At 37.9% G+C, this 16,514-nt stretch overlaps 1 protein-coding gene across 8 annotated transcripts in view; it reads right to left on the bottom strand.

Annotated features, from left to right (window-relative positions):
• Positions 1-16,514, bottom strand: part of FER (FER tyrosine kinase) — a 439,678-nt gene that overhangs the window by 53,986 nt on the left and 369,178 nt on the right. For all 8 annotated transcript variants that reach the window (XR_004299354.1, XR_004299353.1, XM_032403878.1 and 5 more), the window contains one exon: positions 3,593-3,747. Coding sequence is in view for 6 of the 8 variants with exons in the window: in XM_032403878.1 (XP_032259769.1) it covers positions 3,593-3,747 (155 nt within the window). In the remaining 2 variants the exon portion in view is untranslated. The remainder of the gene's footprint in view (positions 1-3,592; positions 3,748-16,514) is intronic.

Here is a 16,514-nt window from a genome sequence, read left to right on the forward strand (position 1 = left end):
GGATGCCTGAAGTGGGGGGACTTAAACCCTTTGCTCTTCAGGGGGAAGCTCTGGGTTTTTAGTTCCCTCCTCATGACGGTTCTCTGTGCTGGGGGTGGAGTCTATGGTGAGATTGTGTCTTAGCCTCTCTTACCTGCTGTGATAGGTTTTTTTCTTTTCTTGTTTGACTAATATGTAGCACTTGCTTAGCTAGTTTTTAGGGTTTTTTTGAGAAAATTGTTCCATAGACTTGGTGTGTCTGTGAGAGGAGGTGTGAGTTTGGGATCTTCCTACATCATCATGTTGAACCAGAACCTTGCTGGATAATTTTAATGGGCTAAGAGCAACTTATACTTGTATGGAATTTTGCTACTTCTCCATCTCATTTGATCTTAACAATACCCTTATATGGAAAAGGCACTATCTTCTCAATTGCAAATTAGAAAACATAGGTGTAGAGAAGTAGATGACTTGCTAAGGTCATGCAACTAATGACATAACTGGTGGGAAATCTGGCCCTGATGATTGATCCAGGACTCTTTTCACTATAAATCCTGCCTCCTCATTTCAGAGTACTTAGTCATGTCAGGCTAATTAGAGGATGCATCAGCCCAAAATTCTTAGGTGACAAATGAAAAAATGTCTTTTAATTTTCTTTTTTAGATTATTTCTTAGTTGATGAGGAGTATCCTATTTGCCCTTTACAAACACAGTCCTCTGGTAACAGCTATATTGAGCACAGTAGCAATATATGCTGAAAAGACTATCAAGTATGCTGCCATTTCCTGTTTAAAAAGTGGGGGAGGGGATATATATGCAATTATGTGTTGTGTGGCTGGAGATGGGTAGGAGAGGAGCTTACATGTCATTGTAGGCTCTTTACTATAGCTTGGTTTAAAAAATTAAATGACAGGGGCGCCTGGGTGGCTCAGTCGTTAAGTGTCTGCCTTCGGCTCAGGTCATGATCCCGGGGTCCTGGGATCAAGCCCCGCATCGGGCTCCCTGTTCAGCAGGAAGCCTGCTTCTCCCTCTCCCACTCCCCCTGCTTGTGTTCCCTCTGTCTCGCTGTCAAATAAATAAATAAAATCTTTAAAAAAAAAAAATGAAATGACAGCTACACTAATGACAAAATAATGGTGAAAATAAGTTTAACTCCATGGCCCTAAGGCAAATTTCTGAGAGGTTCCTTATAGACAGACTGAAGGATTTTTGTCAACTTTGCTCCCACATGTCATGGGAGACTTGGGCAGTATTTCAGCTACTCTGCGGCAACAGTGAAGAAAAGACCCTTGGAAATAAGGCAAAATCTTGCCACCAATCATAAAATGATATCTGCATAAAACATGAAAAACCTATAACAAACAAGAAATAGGTTGTTCAATGGATATATTTTCCACTTTTGTTAAACTCTAAGGAACTCCCTCATTGGGTTGGATAATTATTCCAGACTTCGTCCTCATCTACTGTTAAAAATCTCTTCCCTTTTGTCATGTAAATTGTTCTGCATTGTAAAGACTGCTAAAAAAAATGTCCCTCATTGCCAACCAAAGATCTTCATATCTCTATTACTTAAAATGCTGTAGGTCTGGCTCTAAGAGGTGTCTGGAAATAGAATTTTGATTTGCAAATACTTCAGTCAGCTTGAAATTCAACTAAAATACATTTTGATTGAAAGGCAGAATTTCACTTGGCATAATAGTAAGAGGACTTTCAAAGGCAACAACAAGGATCTGGTCAATAGGGTTAAAACAAATTCTAGAGAGCTGCATTTCAGGGTTTCCCAAGTCCAGTTCCAGCCCTCTTATGGGAATGCTGTAAGAATGTACAAGAAGGGGTTAACAATGTTTTGTCATTTAAAGAAAACCTCTGCATAAATAATAGGTTACAATCTTTTATCCTGTGATTGTTCATCTTAGGAGTATAACCTTAGAGTAGTATCACTGTAGAAAATATCAGGGCTGCCATTTTCTCTAGATTCTGAGGAATAGTGGAATTACTCTGTGATCATTAGAAAGCTTATAAAAACTTCTCTTGCCAGCATATGGGAAGACAAATTAGGGTGAGGATTAGTATCTATGGAGTCTTAAGCTTAAAAATGTCATTATTGGGAACTAGAATAACTTAGTCTATTTCTCATAATGACAGTTACATTCAACATATAGTCCATAGTATCATTAGTATACAAAATACAGAACAGATCCTGGTGTCTGAATCAGCCCCAACTAACTTCCAAGCCAATCACATTCCAAAGCCTTATCTGGAAAACACTTGGTGGTTCCTTGACAAGTTAAACACAGAATTACCATAGGACTCTTAGTGTATACCTAGAATTTAACTAAAAATAGGTACTCAAATAAATCCTTATACACAAATGTTCATAGTACTATTCACAATAGCTGAAAGGTGAAAACTGCCCAAATATACATATAAACAAATTGTAAATATATACAATGGGATATTATTCAGCCGTAAAAAGGAATTAAGTTAATTATACATGCTACAACATGGATGAACCTCAAAAACATTTAAGAAATGTATAGTATGATTCCATTTATATGAAATATGCAGTATAGGTAAATCCATAGCAACAGAACGTAGACATGTGGTTGCAAGTGGCTGGGGGGAAAGGAGGAATGGGGAGTAAATGGGTAAAGGTTCTTATTTTGGAGTGATGAAAATGTTGGAACTAGAGAGAAGTAGTGGTTGTACAATCCTGTGAACTGTACTAAATACCACTGAATTATTCACTTCAAAATGGTTAATTTCCAGTTATATGAATTGTACCTCACTTAAAAGCTTTGTCTTTAATTTAGGCATTAAATTAAGGCATTTATAAATGCCCTTTTTTTCATGATGAATTTTTCATTTTAAATCAGTAATCATTTTATGATATTTCAATTTAAAACATACTATACCCATTCACCAACCCATGGCTCATATGCTGCTTCCCTTAATGAAAATGTAATTTATAATTTCACTTAAAGCACAATCTCAATTCTTGAGCCATTACCCATCTTGTTACAGCCCATTTTATCCCAACCAAGATAATGCAACCTCTATTTATTTCCAATTGCAATGACACACACACACACACACACACACACACACAAAATCCCTGCTGTTTTAAAAATGTAACTTCCATCTCTCTCCACAAGACTTATACAAGTTCTAGAGACCGAAATGCTAAGAAACCATGTTAACTTTTAGAGCGAGAAACTATACACTTGACAATATTTTAAAACCTAATATTAGATGAGGTTATTGTGCCATTTATAAGACATTCAAAAGCAATGGTCCAGAGCCACAGCTACACTTTAAAAAGAATCTTTTTTTTTTTTTTTTTTTGGATTAGAAAAAACCTTCTCCAAAGTGCTTATAAGTATATCCATCTTTTAAATCTAGCAATCTTACATATAGAAATCTGACCAATAAGTTTAATGAATTAGGTTTCTGCTCATGTGTAAATACAAAATATGAATACTTACACATTATTGCGTTGATTTTCAAATTATTCTAACTTGGGCTCTGCTTTACTCCTGTAATTTTGCTTGTGTATGTTTTGTGCTGATGGAGTACATTTTTACCACCAAAAAGCAAAACAGTCTATTCTTACCATAATTAAGAGCTTCTGGTGCTGTCCATTTAATGGGAATCTGCTTTAAGCCAGAAGATGAATACACTCCACCATCCTCTTGACGAGACATTCCAAAGTCACTGATTTTCAGAATGTTATTTTCACCTACCAGGCAGTTTCTTGCAGCAAGATCCCTAGGTTACAATAAGACATAGAAAATACCTATTAAAACAAATTGAAAGCTGCTTTCACATTTATGACTTCCACACTTTGCACTTTTACATTTGCAATGTATTTATAATGAGGTTAAGAATGCTTGTGATTTACCAGTCTTTCTCATCTTTTCTGTCATAGGTAAAAATCACTGGTGAGAATATTTGCATAGGGAATAGGCCCCATGCTAATTTTCTAGGCATCGCATATATTTCCACTGAAATAGAAAAACACTGATTCTAGGGTTAAGAGAAAATCACAGAGGAGACGGTAAGCAAACTTGGCATTATTTCTCATTGGACTGGATTTCCTAAAGCAGCGCTGTTTTATATAACTTCTGTGATGATGGAATGTTTTCTATCTGTGCTGTGCTGCCCAATAGGTAGTCATTAGCCACGTGTGACTATTAAAACACTTGGAATGGAACTCATGTGATTGAGAAACTGAATTTTAAAATTTACTTTTAGTTAATTAAATTTAAATAGCTGCATGTTGCTAGATAGCCTTTGGCTATTGTAGCCTTAGAGTTTCCCAAAGGGTGGAGAATGGCTGAGGTGCCAGAGAGGCCTGCAACCCTTTTTCTACTGCATCTGGGACAGGCAAAACTTTGCATGATCTGGCTCTGCCTATCTCTCCTACCTTATCTTATTCCACTCTACATAATTTCTAAATTCTACCCTTACTGGGCTTCTTTTTGTCCTCAAATGCAGGACAAATGCCCTAACATGACAAGCTTATTTCCACTGTAGGGCCTTGCAGAGTAGCTGTTCCCTTTGCCTGGAATGCTTTCCTTCCAGGCTATAGTAAAGCTGGCTCATCTTCATTCATCGTTAGCTCAAATACCTTCTTCTCAGAGAAATCTGTCTTGATTATCTCTTTTGCTCACTGCTGTCTTCCTTATCAGTAAGGATGAAGTCCCTACTCTAATTCTAGTGAGAAGCCCTTCAATAATCAAATTCCTATATGTACCTAAATGTTTATACATTTTTACATATTTATATATAGAAAGAGAGGGAGAGAATGTATATGTGTACGAAATCTATACATACACATAGAAAATCAGATAAAATGTCCAATGCTGCTGAGTATTAAGAAGAAAGTTGTATAAAGGGAGAGATTTACTAGAAGGAATCCTATTTTAGATAGATAGGCTGTTAGGGAAGGTCTCTTTGATAATATGGTATTTGATCAAAGAAAGACATGAAGGAAGTTAAGAAGAAAGCTATGGGGACATCTAGGAGAAGAGCATTCAAGATAGAAAGATCAATAGATAATAAAGACCCTGAAATTGGTACATGCTTGGTAGATTTATGGAATGAGGGGAAGAGAATAGTTAATTTAATCAGAGGGTTAGCCAGGACCAAATGATGTATAGCTTTTTATTAGTAAGTTCCTTGGATTTTATTCAGAGTAAGCTGGAAGGTAATCTGGGAATTCTGCATACAGGAATGGCAGATCCAGAAAGACCACTTAGGAGACTATTTCAGAAGTCCATGAAAGGCAACAATAGCCTGCATGATGACGGAGTCGGTCAGGTATATTGGGATATATTTGAAAAGTACAATCAGTAACATTTGATGGTAGGTTGGATGTGGAATAGGAGAGAAAAAGAATCATGGATGACTCCAAGATACTTTGGCCTGAGCACCTGGAAGGATGGAACTGACATTTATTGAAATGGGGAAGGTTACCCAAAAATTGCTGGAAATGATAAAGGAATTCAGCCCAAGTTGCAGGATATAAAGTCAATGCACAGAAGTCAGTTGCATTTCCATATACTAACAATGAGACAGAAGTAAGAGAAATCAAGGAATCGATCCCATTTATAATTACACCAAAAACCATAAGATACCTTGGAGTAAACCTAACCAAAGAGGTAAAGGATCTGTACTCTGAAAACTATAGAACACGTATGAAAGAAACTGAGGAAGACAACAAAGAAATGGAAAAACATTCCAAGGCGCATGGATTGGAAGAACAAATACAGTTAAAATGTCACACTACCCAAAGCAATCTACATATTCAATGCAATCCCTATCAAAATATCATTAATATTTTTCACAGAGCTGGAACAAACAATCCTAAGATTTGTATGGAACCAGAAAAGACCCCAAATAGCCAAAGGAATGTTGAAGAAGAAAACCAAACCTGGAGGCATCACAATTCTAGACGACTTCAAGCTCTATTACAAAGCTGTCATCATCAAGACAGTATGGTACTGGCACAAAAACAGACACATAGATCAATGGAACAGAATGGAACTCTATGGTCAACTCATGTTCGACAAAGCAGGGAAGAATGTCCAATGGAAAAAAGACAGTCTCTTCAACAAATGGTGTTGGGAAAATTGGGCAGCTACCTGCAGAAGAATGAAACTGGACCATTTCCTTACACCACACACAAAAAAGGACGACTCAAAAGGGATGAAAGACCTAAATGTGAGACAGGAATCCATCAGAATCCTTGAGAAGAACACAGGCAGCAACCTCTTCGACCTCAGCCACAGAAACTTCTCCTAGAAATATCACCAAAGGCAAGGGAAGCAAGGGCAAAAATGAACTATGGGGACTTCATCAAGATAAAAAGCTTCTGCACAGCAAAGGAAACAGTCAACAAAACCAAAAGACAACCAATAGGATGGGAGAAGATATTTGCAAATGACATATCAGATAAAGGGCTAGTTTCCAAAATCTATAAAGAACTTATCAAACTCAACACCCAGAGAACAAATGATCCAATCAAGAAATGGGCAGAAGACGCAAACAGACATTTCTCCAAAGAAGACAAACAAATGGCCAACAGACACATGAAAAGATGGTCAACATCACTCATCATCAGGGAAATACAAATCAAAACCACAATGAGATACCACCTCATACCAGTAAGGATGACTAAAATTAACAAGTCAGGAAATGACAGATGTTGGAGAGGATGTGAAGAAATGGGAACCCTCTTATACTGTTGGTGGGACTGCAAACTGGTGCAGACACTCTGGAAAATAGTATGGAGGTTCCTCAAGACATTAAAAATAGGGCTACCCTATGATCCAGCAATTGCACTACTGGGTATTTATCCAAAGGATACAAACATAGTGAATCAAGGGGGTACATGCACCCCGATGTTTATAGGAGCAATGTCCACAATAGCCAAACTATGGAAGGAGCCCATATGTCCATCGACAGGTGAATGGATAAAGAAGACATGCTATATATATACACAATGGAATATTAGCCATCAAAAAGAGTGAAATCTTGCCATTTGCAACAACATGGATGGAACTAGAGTGTATTATGCTAAGCAAAATAAGACCATCAGAGAAAGACAAATACCCTATGATTTCACTCCTATGTGGAATTTAAGAAGCAAAACTGATGAACACAGGGCAAGGGAAGGAAAAATAAAGTAAGATAAAAACAGAGAGAGAGGCAAACCATAATAGACTTTTAACTATAGGGAACAAACTGAGGGTTGCTGGAGGGGAGGTGGATGGGGGTCTGCTAAATGGGTGATGGGCATTCAGGAGGACACTTGTGATAAGTACTGGGTATTATATATAAATGATGAATCACTAAATTCTATTCCTGAAACCAATATTACACTATATGTTAACTAACTTGAATTTAAATAAAAACTTGGTAATTTCTTTTTTAAAAAAATTTTTTTCCCATTACATTTCTCCCTCTGCTAACATAAAGAGCAAGCATACTAAAGTTGGAAAAGCATCAAGAGATAAGGGGCCTGGGTGCCTAATGAGTATGGTGCCTAATGAGTATGGGTGCCTAATGAGTATGCCATATGTGTTCGGGACTGTCTACCTCTGTATCCGTGGACTTTTTTTTTTAATGCATGTTTTCTTTTGTGTGTGTGTGTGTTTTGTTATATGCAGTCAAAAGTAATCCAGTATCAGTGGAGGAGGGCCTTGGTTTTTGACAAGTAGAGTTTATTAGATATCCAAGTGTAGATGTTGAGTAGGCAACTGGTATATTAGTCTAGAGGTTAGAAGAGGTCTAAGAGTTGTCAGCTTTCAGATTTGAAGCTATGGAATTACAGAATGCTTTCACCTAGAGAGTGAGTGTAGAGAGGAAATCGAGGTGTTCAGGGACTAAGCCTTAGAACACACCATCATTTAGTTTCCTGTTTTGTAGTTTTCCCCCTCATCTCTCTTGTAGCTTTCCCCTATGTGGACTCCATTTATACAATATTACAAGGGAGGCAACCTCAGTGTCTGAAATCTAATAGAAACCACATCTTTGTGAGCTGAGGAATCAGGAAAAGAGGTTCTTGCAAGTGTAGGGAAAATCATAGAGGGGAAACAGGCAGAGAAGGGGATGACCTGGTTCCATGTTTGAACCCACACAAGTTTCAGTCTAAACCCTGAGCTACACATTTGATGGGCAGACCTAAGCCCATTTAGAGAACTAAACTCCTTTAAATCACTGCCCATGTCTCAGAGTAACTCCTGACTGTCTCACACAGGGCACACCAAAACACAAGCTTTGAGAAGTTAACTGTGATATGAATCACTATGAGGCAGTGAACCTATATTCTGAAACTAACTGGGTTGATTGCATGCTAAAACAAAAACAAAAATATCAACAATCTCCAGCACAGTATAATAGGGACTTAGAGCCTGTACAATGTAACATTCACATTATCTAGGGCACAACTCAAAATTGCTAAACATACAGAAAACAAGACAAATGTGATCAATTCTAACGGGAAAAACAATCAACAAATGCCAACATCATAGTAACCACATATAAAGTAGCTATTATAATTATACTCCATAAAATAAAGGAAAACACATTTGAAATTAATGGAAAAGCAGGCAATCTCAGTCAAGAAATAACTAGAAAAATTATAGAAATGGAGAAACTTAAAATACATATCTAAAATTAAAAATCACTGCATAGGATCAAAAGCATACTGATGATAACAGAGGCAGTAGACTTGAAGATAACCCAATATAAAATACCTCAGCTGAAGAGCGCAAAGAAAGGAAAACAGAAAAATGTGAAATGAACATCAGGAACCTATACAATATCAAAAAATTGAAAATATATATTACTGGAGTCCCAGAAGTAGAGGAATAAAGTGACTGAGGCAGAAAATCCGTTTGAAAAAATAATGACTGAAGAAGTCCCAAATTTAGTTGAAAGAAATAAGTTTGCATATTCAAGAATCTCTGTGATAAAATCAAAGAAAAAAAAAAACCACCTACACATATCCTAAATCAAGCTGCTAAAATCCAAAGAGAAGAAAATGTCTTAAAAGTAGATAGAGAAAATGACATTTGATACAGAAAACGATTCAAATAATCACAGATTTCTCAAAAAAAAAAAAAAAGAAAAGATGGGGGCAGAAGATAGTGGAATAACATCTTTCATTTGTTAAGATGGCAATTCTTCCCAATTGGTCTACAGACTTAATGTATACTGAATCAAAATTCTAGCAGATGTCTCTGTCAACTCAGAATTCCATAGCTAGCAAAAATATCCTACAGAAATGAAGGCAGAATAAAGACACTGCCATATGAAAGAAAACAGAATTAACTGACCGGCAGCAGATCTACTCTACCAGAAACACCAGTAGTATTTCAGCCTAAAGGGAAATGATACCAGAAAGAAATCTGAAACATCAGGATAGAAGGAAGCACAACAGAAATGGCAAATATGTGGGCAAAAATAAAATTTTTTTCCTTAAGTTCTTTAAAATAGACTGAATATTGAAAATGAATATTACAGCATTATCTAATCAGGTTTTCAATGTATGTAAATGTTATACATATGACAACTACCGGATAAGATAAAAATTGAGTGTGAACAAAGGGACCCATATCAGTGCAAATTTTCTACATTTACCATGAAATGATACAATATTAACTCTAAATAGTTTGTGGAAGTTTAGGTATATGTATTGCAATCTATAAACTCCTAAAAAAATGTAAAGAGATACAGCTAAAATGTCAAGAGATAAAATTATATAGAATGCTAAAAAATATCAAACATTATATAATCAAAATATCAGTATCTAGACTATAAAGTGGCTGCTACTACTGATTCTACAGACAGAATAAGATATAGATAATAATGGTTCTACATTTACAGACAAATACAAATTTGGTATCAAAAAATACTCCCAAAAAGCAAACTCTAATTCAGATGGTTTCATTAGTAGGTTTTATCATACATTCATGGAAGAAATAACCATACTATGGGAACTTTCTCAAAAAATTGAGAGTAACTGCCTAACACACTTCATCAGGCCAGCAGAACTCTAATACAAAACCTGACAAAGACACTATCAAAGAAATTACAGAAAAATACCCTCATGAAGACAGAGCCAAATATTTTAAACAAAATATTAGCAAATCAAATCCAGTAATATATAAAGGCCATGTAGGGCTTATCCAATAATGCAAGGTTGGTTTAACAGCTGAAAATTAATCAATGTAAATTCACTAGATTGACAGAATACAGGGAAGAAAACCATTTGATCATTCCAATTGATGCCAAAAAAGCATCTGACAGCATTCAATATTGTTAAGGATAAAATGCTCAGCAAACTGGAAATACTGAGGAGCTTCCTCAACCTGACAAAGGGCATCTAAAAAAAATTCAACCACCAATATCATGCTTAATGGTGAAGGACTAAATTGCTATTCCCTGAGATCAAGGCAAGAATGCCTGCTTTCACCACTTGTATTCTTGCAGTCTTAGGCTTTGAAATAAGGCATAAAAGCAAAAAACAAAAAAACCCCACAAATATCAGACAAAAGTAAAAATAGCCCTATTGGCACTATTTGCAGACATGATTTTTTTTTTTTTTTTTTTTAACATAGAAAATCCCAGGCTAGAGGAGAACCCGGGCCGTAACCTCTTTGACATCAGCTGTAGCAACTTCTTCCTAGATATGTCTCCTGAGGCAAGGGAAACAAAAGCAAAAAATAAACTACTGGGACTTCATCAAGATAAAAAGCTTCTGCACAGGGAAGGAAACAATCAACAAAGTAAAAGGCAGCTACAGAATGAGAGAAGATATTTGAAACGACATAACTCATAAAGGGTTAGTATCCAAAATATATAAAGAACTTTTACAACTCAACTCCCAAAAAGCGAATAATCCAATTAAAACATGGGCAGAAGACATGAATAGACATTTTTCCAAAGAAGACAGACAGATGGCCAACAGACACATGAAAAGATGCTCAACATCACTCATCATCAGGGAAATACAAATCAAAACTACAACGAGATATCACCTCACACCTGCCAGAATGGGTAAAATCAGTAATACAAGAAACAATAGGTGCTGGTGAGGATGTGGAGAAAGGGGAACCCTCTTGCACTGTTGGTGGGAATGCAAACTGGTGCAGCTGCTCTGGAAAACAAGTTTCCTCAAAAGTTAAAAATAGAACTACCCTATGACCCAGCAATTGCACTACTATTTACCCAAAGAAGACAAAAATACTAGTTCAAAGGGATACATGTACTCCAATGTTTATAGCAGCATTATCTACAATAGCTAAATTACGGAAACAGCCCAAATGTCCACTGACTGCTGAATGGATAAAGAAGATGTGGCATATATATATATGGGTTCTACATATATATATACACAATGGAATACTGTTTAGTCATAAAAAAGAATGAAATCTTGCCATTTGCAATAATGTGGATGGAGCTAAAGAATATTAAGGTAAGTGAGATAAATCAGTCAGAGAAAGACAAATACCATATGAGTGCACTCATGTGGAATTTAAGAAACAAAACAAATGAACAAAGGTGGCGGCGGTGGAGAGGAAGGCAAATCAAGAAACAAACTTTTAACTATAGAGAACAAACTGATGATTACCAGAGAGGGGAGGTGTGTGTGTGTGTGGGGGGAGTTGGGTTGAACAGGTGATGGGGATTAAGGAGTGCACTTGCTGTGATGAGCACTGGGTGTTGAATATAAGTGTTGAATCACTAAATTGTACATCTGAAACTAACATCATGCTGTATGTTAACTAACTAGAATTTAAATAAAAACTAAAAAAAAAGAAGATCTTAGGGAATTTACATACCAAGAACTAGAATAAATGAATTTAGCAAGGATGCAATATAAAAGGTCAATATAAAAAAACTTCTTGTATGCTAGCAGCAAACAATTGGAAAATAAATTCCATTTATAGTAATGCTAATAAAACAAATACCTACAAATAAGTCTAGCACAAGACAACCAAGTCCGTTATACTTAAAACTACAAAACTTTACTGAGAAAAAATAGTGAATAAACAAGTGGAAAGATATTCATTCCATGCTCATTGAGTAGAAGACTCATTATTGTTAAAAGGCCATTTTCCCCAAATCTGTAAATTTAGTGCACTCCCAGCCATTGTTCTAGCAGATTAGTAAAATTAGACAAGATCTCGTAAAATTAGATAAGCTGCTTTAAAAATGAATACAGAAATGCAAAGATTCTAAAATAATCAAAATAATTTTTTTAAAAGTACAGAGTTGAAGAGCTTACCTAAAGTGATTTTAATTTAAAGCTATTGTTATCAACACAGTTCATCAAATGCAAAAAGATATGATAGCTCGATGGAACAGAATACAAGATCCAGAAATACATCCACAAAGGTATGGTCAACTCATTTTTTTTTAATATTTATTTTTTTAATTAAAAATTTTTTTAATATTCTATTTTAGAGAGAGAGCGAGCAAGTGAGCAGAGGGGAGGGGCTTGATCTCACTACCCTGAGATCATGACCTGAGCAGAAACCGAGAGTTGGACGCCTAGCCATCTGGGCCACCCAGGTGCCCTGATTTATTTATTTTTTAGACCAAGAGAGAGCGTGAGCACGCATGCAGGGGGAGGTGGAGGGAGAGAATCCCCAGCAGACTCCCTGCTGAGTGCAGAGCCTGATGCAGGGCTTGATCTCACGACTCAGCTCATGACCTGAGCCGAAACCCAGAGTCGTATGCTCAGCCAGCTGAGCCATCCAGGTGCCACAACAGTCAGCTCATTTTTGACAGAAGTACGGTGGCAACACAGTGCCCGTCTCCCGAAGCCTAGTGGGCTGCTGATGCTTCTCGGGACCGCATGCCATTACTTTTGGTCAGAATGAGCTTTTTTTCACTGCCTCATCTTAGTCGTTGACAGAATTTCAGTGTCAGTGCCTTCCTCGGGTTTCCACCTACACTTTACATATCCTTCTGGTGTCATAACTGTCTTCACTGCACAACCAGCTAAGAGGTCTGTTCTCTGCAATGAGGACTGCAGTTTTGTGAGGGATCAATCTAAAACCAATTCAGAGATACCTTCAATTCAATGTAAATAACATTCAGTAATAGTTACAGAAAACTCTTTTTTGGGGTTGCATGAAGTTCAAGTGAATGGAAATAGTATCTCTGTGGCATCATCTATGAATTAAAATAAAAACTGAGGCCTTCAGGCAGTCAGCATGCACTGCATAGTCACTGCTTGCCTAATGTTCTACTAAGTCTTAAGATAGGAAAAGCAGAGATGATCTCTGGCCTGAGTCGCTGATGATCTAATTTGGAAGATAAGGCAGACACACACCTTTCCTCCTCCTTCTCCATTTCCTCCTTTATGAAGCTTGCTGCTGCCCAGCCCTGAGTCTGACAGTCTAGAAGCCACACTGGTGATCCCTGCCTCTTCATGCATGAAACTGCTAGAAAACAAGCCACTATGAGCCCATGTGTTACAGACTGCAAATCCTCTAGGAACTCAGAGATGAGAAATCTCCTAACAGGCTGGTATTGTCATTCACAGGAGGTATCTGAGATAGCCTGCTCACCACATGCAGAGGAATGTAACAGCAAATACTGCCGACTGCCCAAAGGGTATGGAAAAGGTCCACTTACGTCTGCTGAGTAATCTTCCTTGAAGACACAAAGTCACACTTCTGAGCGTGTACCAGAGGTGTTTTACAAAGTCGTACATATTATGAGACAGGCTAATTATGGATCATCGGAGAAGAGAGAGCAGTTACAGGAAATCCAACTCCAGCCGGCAGTGGAGAGGAGTCAATTTTCTGTGCTGTCTAGAAGCACAACAGTGGGCACCGTGCTCTGCAGAGATGCTGCGTCTCAGAGCAAATGCTGTGGCAAACCAGGAATAGCCAGGAGGCCCAGCAGCGTTCTCCTTGTCTCGATGCCTTACCCTAGCCATCATTTCACTGCTTGTCGCTATAATTACACAAAGTCAGGGTCTATCCTTCACATAGGAAAGAAGTTAGAGAAATATTTGTGTGTGTGTTTTAAACAAAAACTATTCCCACTGGGTCTGGATAATATTGAGTCACAAAGAAATCCTCTTTAAGTCCTCAAGGGTTTCTCATCCTGACTAAAACATGGCATAAAAGCAGTAACAGTGTGGGTAGTAAATGAAGCAGCTACTTGGTGTAATCAAACCGTGTACCACTTAATCCATGCCCAATGGCTGGCTACAACCTTTGAATTTTAAACAAGAGAAGAGCTAAAATTGGTTACCTGTAAGAAAAGAAGTGACACTTCAAACTGTCTCCCCTCTCTAAAGAGGAAAAAAACCAGAAATTGTCTGTGTAACAAGCATATGAAAAACCCATTTTCTGAAAAAGCCAAATGTCATCACTGGCTTTAAAACAGTATCTATGAGTGTTTTGATGGAATGAGAGTAGGAATGCCAGTTTTTTGTTGCAAAATTTTGCACACAATAATAGAAACAGAATAGTAAACTGTCTCACATAGAGTGCACCAGAAAATCGAGGTTGGGCAAAGGGGAGTGTCTTTGGCAATGAGATGACCCCTTGGGGACCATTTATACGGCCAATACTGAGCGGACAGTGATGGGATCAGAGATTAGCCAAAAAAGAGATGACCAGCCAGATTCTTCCACAAGTCAGATGTTCATTTTCACTTCAGAATCTACCTTATTTTTCCTTTGAATAAAGTATATGTAGGGGCCCCTGGGTGGTGTAGTCGGTTAAGCTTCTGACTCTTGGTTTCAGCTCAGGTCGTGATCTCAGGGTTGTGAGACTGAGCCTTGCGTCCAGCTCTGTGCTCAGCGCAGAGTCTGCTTAAGTTTTTCTCTCCTTCTGCCCCTCCCCACTTTGTGCTCTCTCTATCCCTCTAAAATAAATAAAATTTAAAAAGTAAATCTTTTTAAAAAAAGTAATGTTAATATGAAAATCTCCCCACATTTCTCATTTTCAAGCACACCCTTAATTTCACCCCTAGTTTTCAATTGGTCTTTCTTGCCATCACAACCTCCTCCATCATGCTCCATACCCTCCCTTGGCAAGTTCTCTGCCCATTATTTTTGAGGCACTTATTTCTAAAAGAAGTATAGCTCCCCACGGAAGCCCCAGCTGCAAAACTGTGAAAATTAGTCCCATTATTAAACTGTGCTTTTTCTCTTCCTTGGAAAAATTGTTCAGTGTCACAGACTTCTGGGAGGTTGGAAACAACAGTGTTACTTCTGTGAGTGCAGTAACAGACCAGGGTGGAGGGGGGGTTAGAATATAATTTATGCTTTTTTGCTCAGGGCTGGTCCAAGGCCCTTTGGGTACACATGGTGAGAACCAAAGGACTCCCTGTTCCTGAAAGGCCCTCCTGCTGCCTGTCAGGACATAGAATCCTCAGTATTTGAGTATCTTCATTTGCTTAAAGCCACTGCTAAAATGCAAATATGTTACCTGTGGAGAAGGGGGCACTTATTACTACTGAGTCGTGTTTGGCATTAATTTTTTGAACAGATAAAGATGTATAAAGACATACAAAGTCTTAAGGGAATGGGATGATAGGGCAGTTTTGTGAGAAGAGGGGGGAAAGGGAAAATGGCCCAGCATAGGGGACTGGCTTCAAACAGGCCTGGGCAAGGCACACACAGCGGGCTCTTGTGGGAAGAGTGACAGGGTGAATATTTAAAGGTGTGCTGTGGCATTGGGTAAGGGCAATAATGCAAACGTAACTCCTAAAAAGTCTGTCTAGGGCTGGCTCTTGTGTATTTATTCTAAACCGGGTTACCTTCTCAACAGCAGGGGAAGATCATCACTGGGGCTTGAATGCCTCAGCCACTCTACTGATAGGGAGTAATGCTCCCCTGGGCTGCATTCTGTGAAGAAACCGAGGCCTTTGGTGATTTCCTCTAATGAAGCTGCTGCCCAATAGCTGGGACACACAACCACTAAGTCCTTGCCTGACACAGCTGACTGAATGAGAACCATTTATGGAAGCTACTGTTAAGTCATCTGCCTTTACTTAAAATGGACATGTTCAGCACATACAGAAGTGCTTACTCCTTTTGGCTCTTTCATTTCCTTTCCTGGGGCGAGTTCCCTATAAGAGAGTTCTGTTTGGCAATGTACAAATACTAACCCCACGTATTCCTGTATTTAGCTTAGAAATCAAATTCCTAGGTAGTTAGCTAAAGCAAAGGAACTCATACTAAATATGGACATTGACAACAAATTCAGAACGAAACACATATAGTGGTAACACTTGCTTCAGTCCTTAATTTACCTGCAGAACCCAAGGGCAACTTTATATTTAACTACTGTGGTTAGCCTGGATGGTTTACAGTTTGATGAAATGGGTACTCTATTTATACAGTCAGGTATAAATCTCTCTCTGTTTTCTGCTGTCACCTGTGGGCCACATTGTGCAATGAGACACCAAATCTCTGGAGACTAGCTTTGGGTACACAGTTTAAATAAATCTTGATCTAATGTTAAATCTCTTAAGAAATAAAAAATCTGCTCTAA

This window comes from Phoca vitulina, unplaced genomic scaffold, assembly GCF_004348235.1.
Source record: "Phoca vitulina isolate PV1807 unplaced genomic scaffold, GSC_HSeal_1.0 scaffold6, whole genome shotgun sequence".
NCBI classification, from domain to species: domain Eukaryota; kingdom Metazoa; phylum Chordata; class Mammalia; order Carnivora; family Phocidae; genus Phoca; species Phoca vitulina.